This window comes from Nelumbo lutea, chromosome 1, assembly GCF_056320005.1.
Source record: "Nelumbo lutea isolate HS-2025 chromosome 1, American lotus-T2T, whole genome shotgun sequence".
Lineage (NCBI taxonomy): Eukaryota > Viridiplantae > Streptophyta > Magnoliopsida > Proteales > Nelumbonaceae > Nelumbo > Nelumbo lutea.
Window position 1 is genome coordinate 159510179 of NC_142684.1, and position 16460 is coordinate 159526638.

The 16460-nt window shown below is 38.5% G+C and overlaps 1 protein-coding gene across 4 annotated transcripts in view; it reads left to right on the forward strand.

Moving 5' to 3' along the window:
* The window catches only part of LOC148878695 (putative inactive histone-lysine N-methyltransferase SUVR2), a 65466-nt gene continuing 49006 nt past the window's right edge, over positions 1-16460 (forward strand). The window contains exons 1-4 of one of the 4 annotated variants that reach the window (XM_088958740.1): positions 1-221; positions 1281-1552; positions 1655-1693; positions 1784-2420. In XM_088958740.1, the coding sequence (XP_088814866.1) occupies positions 1370-1552; positions 1655-1693; positions 1784-2420 (859 nt within the window). In that variant the 5' untranslated portion in view covers positions 1-221; positions 1281-1369. Of the gene's footprint in view, positions 417-763; positions 1046-1280; positions 1553-1654; positions 1694-1783; positions 2421-16460 lie in introns of those variants that run through there. The other 3 variants (XM_088958753.1, XM_088958763.1, XM_088958748.1) reach the window with 3 other exon arrangements.

The window sequence follows — 16460 nt, forward strand, 5'->3', positions numbered from 1 at the left end:
GAGCGATGACAGGTGAGACACTGAAAAGGCATTTCACATTTTACGTATTCCTCCTTTCCCTGTCTACTCGTACTTCCACTCGCAATGTTTCCCTCTCGCATGCAATTTCTCTCTCGCTCTCTGTTCAAGTCTGCAACTTTTTTATGTTACTTCGAGTGGTTCGCTTCGCTGGGTTTGATCTAGCTTTCGAGTTTCCTCTACCAATTCGTTTTGGGGATGCGGTACATATCTTGCTTGTATCTGTTACTAATTTGTTTCTCACTGGTCTTTTTCGAGGGTTTCTTATTGAAATTCTGTCCAGAATCGCTGGTTTGGGTTTGTCTCTATCTCTGCTTCCTGGAGCTTGAGCTTGAAACTAATGGCAGAAGTTTCTCTCTATGCATTTTTTTTTTCTGGGATGAGGTTCTGAAGATTGTGTACGTTACTAAGTACATTGCAACTTCGGCACTGAAGTTACTTTGGGTTACTTCAGAATCTCTATAAAATTATTGAGTTCTATTATGCCATTTGTTTAATTTATTACTAAGTTAGTGGTTAGAAGATGAAATTCAGTAAGATTTTTGGAGGGTTATGCTTTTGTACTTTTTTTGAGAATTGAGATTTGTATAATGTGGACTGTTTTGTCTTATTCCTTGTTATTTGATGGTTGTAAGGAGTTCATTGTTATATTACACGTAATGGGTCTCATAGAGAGTCCTTGCATGTTCTTCCTAGTATCTCAGTGTTCCAGTTTAAAGCTAAGCTCGGCTTTATTTTGCCTCTTATTATATTTTTCTTGCCACGCCTTTCTCTCATCTATTTCTTTGGGGATTCTTGTTGCAGTGTTTGTTAGTGGATTTTCTTTTTCCAATTATTTTGCGGCGCTGATTTTGCATGTTTTGCAGGGTTTATGCATTTGTTTGTTCTTCCCATTGGAGGATTTTTTTTTTTTTTTGTATTTGTTCTTCCTAATGGAAGAAGATTTTTGCATCTCTCTCTCTCTCTGTCTCATCTGGCTCTTACATTTTGGAGGTTTTGAGTTGACTGAAGTTGAAGTTTTTGGATGGTTCGTTTTCCTATCAATGACTAATGCTTTCTCTGCAAGTTATCTCCTATTAATTCTTTTTAGTTTTTCTTTTCAAGCTCTTGGTGACGAGATTTCTTCTTTTATTTTCTACTTCTGGTCCTCTATCACCTCAATTTTTTTAACCTTTTTATTTGTGCTATATTATGTCCCAGTCTAGCATATCTAAATAGCTGTCTTCCCTTCCTCTTATAAGTCCGTTCAAATGTGGGTACAGATTTGGAGTATAGGAACCCGAAGGGCAAGAGTGTCGTCGAGGTGGTGAGCTAGTTTATCATCAGGGTTACTCTATATTTTGTGCCACAAATGGCACCTACCCCTAGAGCGGCAAAGGCCTTTAATGCTATGAAAGTCTTGGGTATTTCCGAAGAAACTGTGAGGCCTATCCTGAAAAATCTATTGAAGTTGTATGATAAAAAATGGGAACTTATTGAAGAAGAAAACTACAGAGCTCTTGCAGATGCCATATTTGAATACGAGGAAACTAAGGTACAGATTGTTTTTCTTTTTTATATCACTCTGAGCTGTCTATCTTGTTTTCTTATCCTTTATTCCTAATATCTCATTAAACTTGTTGGTCTTACCTTTTAGGCCGTAGAAGGGAAGAATAAGAGAGCTGAGAATGTTCTTGTATGTAGCCTATTCTTATACTTCATTGTTTTTCTTAGACCCTTCTATTGAAGTTTCTAATTGATGTTGCGCTCTGGCTTTGTTTACCAGGGAATGGATGATATGGCCAAAGAAAGTCTGGTGCATAATGAGTCTGAACCTCCATTTAAAAGGCTGCGTTCAAAACATCAAGATAATCAGGCCTCATCTTCTTTTGTTAGCTCTTGTTTGACAATGGGCGAAAGTTCATCTAGAAAGCCAACACTAGGCACTGGTTCGCCTCAATGTAGTTCGAGGCAGGAAAGAACAGTTCTCTCTCATGTGCATCTTGAAGATGAAAGATCTGAACCTGAATCTGTCTCACCTGAGACACATCTTAGGGACAAGAGAAAGGAATATCCTTCAACTCAACATTGTCCCAAGCAGGGAGAAGCAGAGCGATGTCAGCCATCTTTCCGTGACAGAACTGAATCTGATGTCAACTCTCAAATGCATCATAGAAACAAAGGGAAAGAACCTGTTTCACCCCAAATTTCTCCTAGGAAGAAAAGATCACTGACTGAAAGCCCGACTCGTTCTATATGCCTAAAAGAACCAAAGATTGAGCCAGGAATTATTCTTTTGCCCAAAGAGAAGCCCATGCCTGTTTTAATGAAGCCTAAAAGTGAGCCATTCACTGATGACTTGCCAGAGTTTGAAGTTCCAATTGCTATCTGTCCACCTGACAAAGGTTTCCTGACAAATGAAGGTAGAATATTTCTCTACTTGGATAATATATATACTTTGTTTTTCAGTTGTATTTGATGAGAGGAGTGGGGATCCATCGCAAGCTGAAAAACAAATGATTACTTAAAGAGTTGTATCGTTATATGCTTTTGCAATGAGATTGACAGTTTATAGGACTGGTTAGAGGCATGTAAATGCTTTAAACTCAAGCATAGGTGAGGTCAACTATGATGGTTTTTTTTATGGTATTGTGATCTTGGAAGCAACTAAGTTACCTTGTATACCATAATTATGATTGTGGTGGTGATGAGCTTTTCTAATTAGTACTTATTGGAGGAAAAACAATGTGACTACTCTTTTCTACTGTTATAACTTATCCAGTTTCATTGAAATATGGGCCTGTTCTGTTCTGTTTTCTTTGTTCTTATCTGTTTGTGGGCTGATTATGTAATTGTGCCTGTTAGGTCTCTTTTTTTTTTCATTTCTTATTTTATTGCTACTGCCTCTTCTTTCTTCTCCTCTACCCTGATTAGCATTCTTTTTGTATTTCATACTTAATTAATCACATCTGTTGAAGGATTATTGCTGGTCTGATTTCCAACTAGTTTGTCCAAGGATTTTTATTTTTTGAGAAATGGTGAATAATAATATTATTAAGTTTGCAGATGATGCATTGTTCTTTTTGTGGTGCCTCGTTAGTACAGGTAACCAATTTAAAGTTCTTGCTTTACTGGTTTGAGGTGGTGTCTAGCTTAAAAGTGAATCTGGCTAAGAGAAATGGCATTCAGAGATGTTGAGGACGTGGCTGATCTGGCAAGGCTAATGGGCTGTAAAGCTGATAAAAAAAGGCTAATGGGCTGTAAAGTGAGCTATCACAAATCCTTTTCACTTTAATAGCTGATGTGCTTAGTAGATTGATTTCAATGGCTGACAGAGAAGGTGTAATTAGAGGGTGGAGTATAGGAAGAGAGAAGTCCTTTTTACCCATCTTCAATTTGCAGATGATCTACTATTGTTTTGCGATAGGTTTGATGTTGAGAAGGTGAGAAACCTCAAGTTGTTGGTAACAAATTTTGAGAGAATCTCCAATTTACGATTCAATCTTGACAAGAGCCAAGTAGTAGGTGTTAATTTGGAATCAAGAGAAGTTCAGACTATTGTAGAGTGTTTAGAGTGTTCCTTTTCTACTTGGCCTTTGACCTACTTGGGGCTTCCTTTGGGGGCAAACCCTAGAGAGAGTAGTTTTTGGTGCCCAATTGTAGAGAAGTTTGAGAAAGATTGGCAGCTTGGAAGAGGAACTACATTTCGTTGGGGGGTTGAGTCACCTTGATTAGAGCCACACTTGCTAGCTTACCAACCTATTTCTTGTTAGTCTTTAGGAACCCACCTAGGGAAGCAAAGAAGTTGGAGAAGCTGATGGGAGATTTTCTTTGAGAACTGGGGGAGAGTAGGAAATATCATTTAATCGGGTGGGAGGTGGTTTGTTGGAGCAAAAAGGAGGTGGGGGGGTCTGGGCTTGGGGAACTTAATTCAAAAGAATACAACTTTGTTGGGGAAGTGGCTTTGGATGTGGCCTATAGAGAGAGAAAGGTTGTGGCATGAATTGATAGGAAGCATTCACGGTCGCTCAAAGACTGGGTGGGATGTGGGTATGATGTTTGCATTGGAAATTCAGTTCTTTTCTGGGAGGACCTTTGGTTGGTGATGTACCTTTGAAAGACCTTTTCCCTTGTTCTCTGTCTCTCAATACAAGGGAAAGGTTATTTCTTTTTTCTACTCCTCTTCGGAAAACCCCTTCGCACAAATTGGGATTTTGGTTTTCAGAGGTTTAAGGGATGAGAAAATTGAGTGTCTTACTAGTTTGCTGAGTCTTCTTACAGATTGCTACCATTTACTAATTTTCTGTTCTTTCATTGTAGAGTTGTGGAATTGGCTCTTTTTGTTATTTGGATGTAGGTGGAATAGACCAGCTGAAATAATTATTCTCTTTGATTCTTCTACCTTTGCCTGGTGCGAAAAGAGAGGAAGATTAATGTGGAGGTGTACAAGAGCAGCATTGATCAAGACTGTTTGGGATGCTAGAGTTTTTCAAGAGAAGGAGAGAAATTTACAAGATCTAATGGAATGCATCTTGAACAGGGCTATCTAGTGGCTGAAATCCTTGGAACTATTCTGCCATTTCTCCTTTATTGACTTGTGGAGAAATTGGGCTGCAGTGGCAAGTAGCTCTTCCCTAAAGGCTAGAGCAAGTGTAAGATGGGCACCTCCTCCTGTAGGGGGTTTGAAGCTAAACTTTGATAGAACTAGTCAAGGAAACCCATGCCCTTCTGGATTGGGAGGTTATAAGGGGTGAGGATGGAAATGCGGTACTAATTTTCTCGGGCCCTCTAGGCATTGGGGACTCCACTAGGGCAGAGTTGTTATCTGTAATTCAAGGTGTACAATTTTCTATTCAGTTAGGAGTGGTACAACTGTTAATTGAAGGAGATTCCAAGGTGGTAGTGGGTTGGATGGAATCCTGAGTCTGCACTGTGGTTTTATAAGAGTGGTACAACTGTTATTTGATTGTAAGAGTGCAATGGGTTGGGAGGTCAGCCAATGCTATGGCTGACTGTCTAGCCAAGCATGGGGTAGCCCGGGAGGCAGGGACCAGTTGTATTGGGCTCAGTTGTAGCTTGTTTTTTGGTCTTGGAGAGTACACAGCTTGTGCCTCTCCAAGTTTTCTTGTATCAGCTTTTACTTATTAATTTAAATAATACAATGAATTACTTTATTTATCAAAAAAAGTACTTGGGTCTGCCCCTTGGGGCCAAATGCAGTTCAAAAGCCCTGTGGACTCCAGTTTTAGAGAAGGTTGACTTGAAACTAGCCTCTTGGAAGGCTAGGTATCTGTCTAAGGGTGAGAAGGTAACTCTAATTAAAAGTGTGCTAGCCAGCCTCCCAGCTTATTAATTATTACATGTCTGTTCTTCCAATCCCATATGAGGTGGCTGACCGGATAGAAAGGAGGATGAAAGATTTTCTATGGAGTGGTTGGAAGGATTCATCCAGTATCACTTGGTGAGTTGGGATCAGGTTTGTAAACCTGTGTTGTCTGGAGGTTTGGGGTTAAGGAAGGTCAAACTGTTTAACAAAGTTCTCTTGAGTAGTTGGCTCTGAAACCAAACTGTTTGTGGAGGAAGGTTATTGTGGAGAAATATGGCTTGAGTAGTAATGGATGGGATGCAGAATTACCCTCTTCTTCCTAGACTACAGCTTGTGGAAAGGCATTTCAAAAGTCTTCTAGTAGTTTTAGCGAGGGGCTGTTTTCAAAGTTGGGGATGGGAGGAAGGTGCCTCTCTGTTTAACGTGGTGGACAACAATTTGGCATGGGTGGCTGACTGCTTTGAGGTGAATGGTAGATCAATATACTGGATGCCTTCTTTTAGAAGGAGTTTTAATGATTGGGAAATTAGTCAAATTCCTGAGTTGTTAGCTCTACTGCACAATCAACCTCTGGATGTACAGAATCAGAATTCTAGACTTTGGAAATGGACCTCCACAGGGGTTTTCTTAGTCAAATCCTTCTACAAAGACTTGGTTGGAGCTTCAAGGAACCCATTTCTTAGCAAGGCCATTTGGAGCTAAGCCACACCTTCCAAGGTGAAATTCTTCACTTGGGTGGTTGTGCTAGAGAAATGATTGCTTAAGGAAATGCTTTTGAGGAAGGGGTACCCTATCCAAGACAATTTATGTGTGTTTTGTAGTAGGGAGGAAAGAGTCATCAAGCCATTTTTTTTTAATCTGCAACTTCAGCTCGGCCATGTGGAGCCTTTTCTCAAGGGCCCTAAACCTGCATTGGTGCTGCCCCTTCTCAGTCAAGGACCTTTTGCTAGAGTGGGGCATACTGGGCTTGTCTAGGAAAGGGGGAGTCTGTTGGTCTGCAGTCCCTCTGGCAGCACTATGGGCCATCTGGTCTGAAACAATGATTTAAAAGGCGTGCCTGAGGCGCCTAGGTGCACAGCTGAGGCGCATTTTAGGGTATGCGCCTCGCCTAGGTCCTAGGTGTAGCCCTTTCAAAAGGCACACGCCTGGTGCGCCTTGCACCTCACCCTAGGCGTGCGCCTTTTGAAAATTCCATGCTTTTTTGCTTTTTTTTGAACCTAGTTGTTGGGCCGGGTGCTCATCCCCCGAACCCTCGTACCATGCCCCTCTAGGCAACCCCAAACAAGTCCATGTTAGGGTCTTAAATTTTTAGTTCTCACACAAAAATAATGATTTTATAATTTTAAGGGTAAATCTCTTAAACTACCCCTACTGTTCATGAAATTGACAAACTGTACCCTTACCGTTTACGTATTGTCTTAAATTACCCTAAGTTTTTTTGAAAATTGACTAGCTCTACCCCTGCAGTTAATATCCGTTAATGTTCCATCAAAATTCATACACACAACACTACGTGATGTATAAATTTTCTTTAAAACCCAAATTTGCTCTTCATCCCTCTCCCCGACAGCAACTACAACGAACTACTCCACAACCATTCCACTTCTTGTCCCTCCACCGTCGTCGCCACCACTGTCGTCGTTTGTAACCGACCACTGTTAGCATAATGAACCAAGGGAGGCCATTACATTTTACCAGACCGTTGCTGCCTACTGGAGAGGTTAGCAATAGCGTCGGTGATGAAATAGGGGCAAGAGAGAACGAAGGAACGGGGAGAGAGAGAGTGAAGGGGATGGGGAGAGAGAGAGCCATTGCTGGAAACGAAATTATTGGGGCTCTATGGGTTAGTTTATAAACTCCAAAGTTGCAAAAGCTCGATCGCAGTGACGAACAACCAAACTGATGACCGGGGGTTCTATTTAGAAACACAGCCAGATTACCAGGGACTCTATGGGTTTGTCTATTTTACAAGGGTTTCTATTACCAAGGGCTCTGTGTAAGGAGCTTACTTCGGAGAAAAAGGGTTTCTGCAAACCCTTCTTCCCGGTCCTCTTTGTGCAGAGGAAACTCCATAACTAGTAGTTGCAGCGACGAGTGTACCGATTCTTGAAGGAGTCTTGATCCCAATATTCTCCATTGCTTGCTTAAACAAATCTCTGTCTTTTGCTTTCTTGATTGCGTCGAGCTTCGCTCCAATCAACTCGACACTGTGCTTTTCTAGGACCCCTCTTTACCAATGCCATAGCAAGGCTGAGAGTTGTCTGCTCGTCCTTGGTGGATAAGAGAGCATCGAGCTTCTCCTTCTCAATGACCTGCTCGACTAGTTCATGGGTCATGGAGCAAGGTAGGTCTTATCTGCCATGTCAGGATCGGTCATGATTGTAACTGGGTTGGAGTTGATGAGAATCACTTTGTATCCTTCTTCCTTGTGAGCCTTGCATGCCTGGGTGCCGGAGTAGTCGAACTCGCAGGCTTGACTGATAACAATGGGTACAAATCCGAGTATCATGATCTTCTTCAGGTCAGTCTGCTTCCCCATCGGAGACCCACTGAAGGAGCCATTCGTCAAAATCATTTCTTCTTGCAGCCAAGCCATGCTTGCAATAAACAAGGGTAAGGTGATTGGTTCGATTGGTAGAGCAAGCCAATGATCACCACAGTTGTTGGTTCAAAGATACATCATTTGTCTTCTTCCCGGTCCTCTTCGTGCAGAGGAAGAAGGGAAAACCAGTTGCTTTCAGTAACGTTGATTTGGATATAGAAGCTATGGAGGACGAAATTAACCTTGCATGGAAGCTCTCGTAGGGATTCATGCAAATGTCCATCTCTCTCTCCCCACCTTGAGAGAAGAACATAGTACGAAGTAGAAGCAGAGAGAGAGAGGGAGAGGGAGGAGGGGGAGTTCAATGACATCATCAGATTTGGGTGAGCCCTCGCTCCTCACTCTTTTGCAACCTTGGTGACCGGATGGACGTATCTTGGCGCACCTCAGGGGGTCTCACTAGATTTGGGTGAGCCCTTGTTCCTCACTCTTTTGCAACCTTGGTGATCGGATCGTCATAGGTGCGGGGTCTTCCTGGTGGGATGAAGGAAGGGCAAATTTGATCTGTCTCCGAAACATTATCATTGGAACTGCTCATCAGTTGGGTTTTTATTTGAAATTTGTGGAATAGTGGAGGGCAAATTCGATATTTTGTTTCCTTCTATTAGCATTTAACGACAATGTCAATTTTTAGAAACAGTAAGGGTACTTTAAGATTATGTAAACAATAAGGGTACAGTTTGTCAATTTCGTGAACAGTAGGGTAGTTTAAGAGATTTACCCTAATTTTAACTACTTTTAAGAAGATATTTTATTAGGATGAACAATAGGATAATGTTGCTAATGTCCCATATTTGCTAATGCTGTTCATTCATTTATCCTAATAAAATATCTTCTTAAAAAGCAATTAAAATAAAAAAATCATTATTTTTGTGTGAGAACCAAGACTTTAAGACCCTAACATGGACTTGCTTGGACTTGCCTAGAGGGGCATGGCACAAATGCAGCTCGTAGAATCAAGAATGTAATATGTTTTACATCACATTAGCTACTTGAAGTAATGCAATTGAAAAAGAGATTGTGGGTTTTACATGCTTGAAAATGTTTTATATGTTTGATTTAAATTTTAAATTTTCATTTGAATATACTTTACATGTTATGTTTATGTATTTTAATTTTAGATAGTAGTTTTTTTAAAACATTTATTTTAAAATTTAAGTTTATATTATTTTTATTAATATTATGTTTAATATATATTTTTTGATTTTTTGGCATTTTTGAATTTTCTGACATTTTTTTGACTTTTTTACCATTTCTTTTTTGTATTCTTGCGCCTTGTTTCAAAAAGGCGTGTGCCTTGCCTTACGCTTTGTGCCTCGGGTGCAAATTGCCCCCTGCGCCTTGCGCTTTTAAAACACTGGTCTGAAAGGAACTTGAGGATATTCGAGCAGACAACATCACCAGTATCTGTGGTTGTTAATAGGGCTGTAGAGGGTTTGAGGAGCTGGTTGTCTTTACATTCTGTATTTAAAAATGTTTATTTCTCTTCTACTTTTTTGGATGTAGATTTTTTTAGGGGGGCGTAAAGTTTCTTTTTGGTTATATAATCTCATGTACAGCCTCTTATTATCAATGAAATTTTACTTTGCCTATTCAAAAAATAATATGAATATATTATTAATAGAAAGAGAGAAAAGCTGCTGAGGGAGAGGTTTCTTTAAACCACCAAACAAAGAGAAGCCCAAAGGCTACAATTTACGACTCAAAATCCTCATCCCAAAGTAATGATTTCCAATGTTGTACAAACATCTTGAAACTAAAACCTCTGAAACAGTTGTTAATGGAACATTTCACCAAGGTTTTCTCCACAGCTGCACGCACTTTCTCCAGAGGCATGGCGTTGTCTTGAAAAAGACTTATGTTTCTCTTTTTCCATAAGCACCAACAGACCACCAAAGGTAAAGCTTTCCACAGCACCTTGCCTCGATTGGAAAAAGCCTGACTCCAATGAGAAGGGAGGCCAAATCCGAGGGGGTAACCCAGCTCATATCAAACAGCTTTAGCACATTGGCCCAGATTCTTCGTGATAAGCCGCAAAGAATCAGAAGATGGTTGACAGTTTCCTCTTCCTCCCCACACAAATAGCAGTGATTCACAAGGATCATACCCTTTCTCCTCAGGACATCTATAGTAGGAATTTTTTTCTTTTATTAGCAACCCAAATGAAGAACTGAACTTTGGATATCCTTGATATAAGTTAATTAATAATTGATTAATTTTTAGGGGTGCCAAGTTTTCTTAGGCTTGTTTTGAGAGCAAATTGAGAAAATGATTTCTCTAAAGAGGCATGATGTTACCTTAGTGAAATAGGCTGTGTTTGTTTGAGTGTAATTGGAAAATATGTTGTAAAGCGGTTATTTGAGGAAATTGTTGCTTTTCTAGTGTTTGGCTTGAGAGGGACTTTGAGGAGGGCAAGGTTTACAGGTAGGGCTGTCAACGGGTTGGGTTTGGGTTGGGACAGAGTAGAACTGGAACTGACCCGACAAGAAGTATCAAGGTCCTGGAACTGAACCAGACCCTATAGGGTCTGTAATTTTAGACCAGAACCAAACTGATTGGTTCTTGGGACAATCAGGTCTGACCCGCAGGACCTGATTGTCATAGAATGATTATTCGATTCTATAAAGATGTATTTACCTAATGGTTATTCTATTTTCATCATAGAATGATTATTCGATTCTTTTCTTCTTTTTGGATCGTAATCCAATCAAAACTTCTCGAGCTTTTACAATCTGTAGAAATTCCTTGATTCTTCAACTTCGATGAAATAGTAATATTTCTGTTCATTCTTCATTGGTATACTATTACATTTGGATTGGATGAAATCTGGCTTGGGTTGGGTCTGAATCGGTAATAATTGGGACAATAGACTAGAAATTGGAATCGACCTATCAGTACAGTCCTGGACCTAGAACCGGTCCAATTGGTTCAGGTCCATTGGGTCCATCAGGTCCAGTGATTTAAAAATGTGCGTAGGCGCACAGGCGAGGTGCATTTTAGGGTATACGCCTCGCCTAGGTCCTAGGCGTAGCCTGATGTGCCTTGCGCCTCAGCCCAGGCATGCACCTTTTGAAAATTTGACGTTTTTTTCCTATTTTTTTTGGCACAAAGGTGGCTCGTAGAGTCAGGAATGTAATAAATAGGTTTTACATTACATTAGCTACTTGAAGGAATGCAATTGAGAAAAGAGATTAGAGGTTTTACATGCTTGAAAATGTTTTATATGTTTGATTTTATTTTTAAATTCTCATTTGAATATGCTTTACATCTTATGTTTATGTATTTTAATTTTAGATAATATGTTTTTTAAAACATTTATTTTAAAATTTAAGTTTATATTTTTTATTAATATTAGGTTTAAGTTTAATATTTATTGATTTTTTTGACTTTTCTGACATTATTTTTTATTTTTTATTTTTTGTATTTTTGTGCCTTGCTTCAAAAAGGAGTGCGCCTCGCGCCTCAGGCGCAAATTGACCCCTGCACCTTTTTTGCGCCTTGTGCTTTTAAAACACCGATCAGGTCAGACCTGACCCATTGGCAACCCTATTTGCAGGAGCTCAACGGGGATAAAATCCAGGTCTTGACAGTTCCCCTATGTTATTCTACACTACGTATTTCTTGAAGGGTGATCTCATGGTGGCAGTGAAGGAATTTTGGATGAATGCTCAACTGTCTCAAGGTGCCAAGTCCAACTTCATTTCTCTAATACCTAATATTGCTGCTGCCTTTGATCTCAAAGACTTCCATTTCATTAGCCTCATTGGAAGTCATTATAAAATCATCTCCATTTGGTTCACAGACAGGATCGGAATCGGAATCACCTATTCTTTGACACCTGTTTGGTTTGGTCGGGAATCGGAATCACATTCCAATTGTTGTTGCTTGGTTTCATTTGGAGTTGGAATCGGAATCACTGAAAATTTTCAATTTTGTGTAGTCTATTTATTATTTTATTATTACTTTATTAATATTTTATGACTATATAATTATTATTTGTTTAATACTTTGTTATTATTATTTTATTAGTATTTAATAATTAATATCTTATTATTTATCATTAATTTATGAATATTTATTAATATGTTATTATTCATTGTTACAAATAATATTTCTATTATTATATTTTATTAATGATTTATTATTTTAATATAATTTAATAATTAATATGTTAGTATTTTATTATTACTGTAATTATATTATATTAATATTTCATTATACTTAATCATTTTTATTATTTAATAAATAATATCTTTGTTTTTGATTATTGATTTGTTATTATTATTTTATTAGTATTTAGTAATTAATATCTTAGTATTTATAATTAATTTTTGAATATTTTATTATTTTATTATACTTTTTATTATTTTCTTGTTGGTTTATTAATATATTTATTTTGTTTGTTATTTTAAAATTAATTTATTATTATTTAATAATTAATATGTTAGTATTTTATTACTGTTTTAATTATATTATATTAATATTTTATTTGTACTTAATTATTATTAAATAAATAATATCTTTGCTTTTTATTGTTAATCCATTAATATTTTACTAATATTTTATTATTATTTTAATTATTAATATATTCTAATTTCATTATTATTATATTTAATACGTAATATATTTGTTTGTTATTATTAATTTATTAATATTTTAATATTTTATTATTAATATATTATTTTATTATTATTATCTTATTATTTATTTAATAATATTTTATTATTATATTAATATTAGGGTTTGGGGGGGTTTTTATCATGAGTTCTTTTCTTTATCTCTGGAATGGGAATCTCCCATTCCTTGGGGGGGGGCGCTGGAATGGCCATTCCCACAGGGGAATCCCATTCCCCAAAACTGGGAATCAGGATCTCAATCCTGCCAAATAAACAGTTGGAATTGGAATGGTCATTCTAATTCTGATTCCAGGCACCTATTCCAATAAACCAAACAGACCTAAATTGTTGGCTAATCAATTGAGGAAGGTAATTGGGAAGTTGGTTTTACCTTCTTAGGGTCTTTTGTGGATGGATGGCAGATTCTTGATGGACCTCTCATTGCCAATGACTGCATTGGTTCCTACCTTTGATAAGGCACTCCTGGCTTAATTTGTCAGCTTGTTTTAGAAAAATCTTATGGCCATGTGCATTGGCCTTTTGTGAACTATGTTTTGAGGAGGATGAGGTTTGTTATGTTGTGGAGGTGATGGATATCTTATTGCATTGCTGATCCCATGTTTTCAATAATTTTTAATGGCGCTTCTGAAGGATATTTTAAGGCTCAAAGGGGATTATGGCAGGGAGGCCTCCTTTCCCCTTATCTATTCTACTAGTAGTGGACCTGTTGGGGAGATTGATCAATAAGGCTGTTGAGGGAGGGTACATTGAAGGCTTTTCTGTTGGCAGTGGTGGGCCCTCATTGGCATGTTTGAAGGTTGCTGATGATACCTTGATATGTACAAGGGCCTGTCAGGCAGATTTGATGTTCATGAGGTGTCTTTTTATTTGTTTTGAAACTGCCTCTGGGTTGAAAGTTAATCCATAGAAGAGTCAAATTATTCCTGTGGGAGATGTGCCTCACATCAATGAATAAGCCAGCACATTGGGGTGTTGGGTTGGTTCTCTACCTACCAGATATTTGGGTCTTCTGCTGGGGGCTAATTACAAATTCAGTGCTATCTGGAATCTAGTTACTTAATGTTTTGAGAGGAGACTTTCTGGTTGGAAAAAGAATGTGTTTTTCTAAAGGTGGGAAGATTACTTCGATCCAAATCATAGTTGTCAAGGCATTGCCTAGGCACCCTTGGCCGGTCGCCTCGCCCAAACGCCTTGACTTAAGGCCACTGGGCGCCCATCTAGGAGACTAGGCACCTGCCTAGGCAACAAAAATGAAAAGATGGGTGCCTTATAATGCTATCATTTATATTGATGAATCTTATTAATATGTGTGTGAATATATCCTATTTATACTTTGTTTTAATGTTTTACTATTGAAATTTTAAAGACCAAAAGGTTTTGAGAGAAAAATGAAAAAAAATAATAGAAGTATAGAGTTTTTTTTTTTTTTTTTTTTAATTTCCCCCTCTCTCTTCAATTAAATAAAACAGCAATTGCTTCCTTTTTTATTCTATTTTACTTTCCATCTTGAATTTTTATTATATAAAGTAATAACCTTCTTTAGTTTCTAATTGATATGAAATTGCTTTATTAAATGCTTATTATAGTAATATTGTTTTTGAAAATAATGAAATTATTATATTTAGAAGCTTTTTTTATCTTTTAGATATGATGATTTGCCACATTTTTAGAGGAAATTAATGTTTTTAATAAAGAAAATTGCTATTTTTTCAATTAATATGCATGCTGAATGGTATATAAAACTAGGAACTAGCAAGTTACTTCATTGTATTATAAAATTCTTATGTACCTAGGCAACTAGGTGACTAGGCACCCCAGTGTCACCCAGAATCACCTAGACGCCTTGACAACTATGACCCAAAATGTTTTATCTTGCTTGCGAGCATATTACCTGCCATTGTTCTCTTTATTGGCTTTGGTGGATAGAATTTTGGAGAAGTTGAGAGACTTTTTTGTGGGAGGGTGTAAATGAGGAGAAAAGTTTCATTTGATTGCTTGGGACACGGTTTGCAAGCCCAAGGATAGGTGGAACTGGAACTAGAGATTTGAGAGCCATGAAAGATGCCCTCCTTTGTAAATGGTTGTGGAGGTATGAGCAAGAAAGAAAACATTTATTGGTAGCAAACCATTGAGTGCAAGTATGGTAGGGCGCCTATAGATTGGTCCCCTGTTGTTCCTTGACAGTCTTATGACACCTGTGTGTCAAAAGGGATTTTGGGCTAGGATGCCTCAATTCCAGAAGAATTTTAGATGCAAACCGGGAGGTGGTAGCAACATCTCTCTTTTTTTTTTTTGATAAATGTGAGTAATTTTATTAAATCAAATAACAAAATACAATCAGCCTAGGAGGAGGCACGAGATGTTACCCCCCTAGGACTGAACCATATACACCAAAACTGCCCAAGCCTGAAACACAATTACAAAGTAGCCCAAAATAGATCTCCCCTTGACACCCCCTGCTTGGCCAGAGAATCAGCCATTGCATTTGCTGATCTTCTAACCCACTGAAACCTGACAGTCATATTTCTTTTCATCCATTTAACTTTCTTTAACAGATCCCTGTAACCCCAACAAGCTGTTTCTGGGATAATTAGCCAGCCTACTACCACCTTGGAATCCCCTTCTACTAGCAGATTTGTCACTCCACTTTGACTAGCCATATGTATACCTTGTACCGCTGCTAGTAGCTCTGTCCTTATTGAATCACCTTCACCCAGTGATCCTGAAAATAGAGAACATATTGTTGTCTTTGTCTCTCAGAATCCCACCAATTCCTGATGGCCCCGGGTTACCTTGGCAGCTTCCATCAAAACTCAACTTTACCACACCATCCGTTGGGGAAATCCATTCAGCTTGTGATTTGATCTTGTTGGAAACTACGGCAGCCACTGCAGCCCAATTTCTCCTTAAGTCATCAAAGGATTAATCTGCCAACAAGTGTGGAGATTTTAACCATGAAATAGTCCTTGTCAATATGCATTCCTTAATTTTAGCAAGACTTCTTTCATGTTCTTGAAATATTCTAGCATTTCTCTCATCCTAGTTCACAACGTAGCAGCTTTGATACATTTCCACATTAGCTTCCCTCTTTTTGTCAATCTCCCAAAAGCAGCCGGAGTGAACAACAGCTTTACTTCAGAGGGCAAATTCCACCTGCACCCAAATAATGAAACAACCCAGTTCCAAATATTGGTAGCAAAGGAGCATGATATCAATAAATGGTTACAGTCCTCACCCTTCACTTTACACGGAGAGCACCAATTAGGGGACAAACACATAAAAGGTTTCTTCTTTTGCAAGTTTTCCACAGTATTGATCTTACCATAATAGGCTTCCCAACAGAACACTGCTATTTTGGGGGGATTTGGTCTTGGCCATACTTCTTTAACGGGGAAGACTTGAGAGGAGGGATTGGAACAAAGGGCTTTAAAGAAAGAAGCACAAGTGAATGAGCCAACTGGGGTTAGGGACCAGACTCTTGTATCTGGGTTAGGGGGGGGGTCCAAACACACCGAATCTAGAAGCAACAACAGCTCTGAAACACAAAGGAATTCTTCATCTCTTAACCCTCTTCGAAACTTGAAACCCCAATTTAAGGCCAAAGGGCGAACCGGGGGGGGGGGAAGGAACCAAGAAATGGGTTTCTTTTTAAAGAGGGAGATGGAATAGAGAGAAGGGAAACAACCTTTTAGGGGTTGAGAGCTCACCCAAGTATCTTCAAAAAGAATGGAGTTCCCAAAGCAAGCATCATACCTTACAAAACTGAGGAACTTGGGGAGAATGCCAGAGATAGCCTTCCAAGGTGTTGTGAGTAAAGCCCTTCGGGATACTCCTGCATCCCAACCTGATTCGGAATAGCCATGGATACTTTTCACTACTTCATGCCACAACCTCTCCC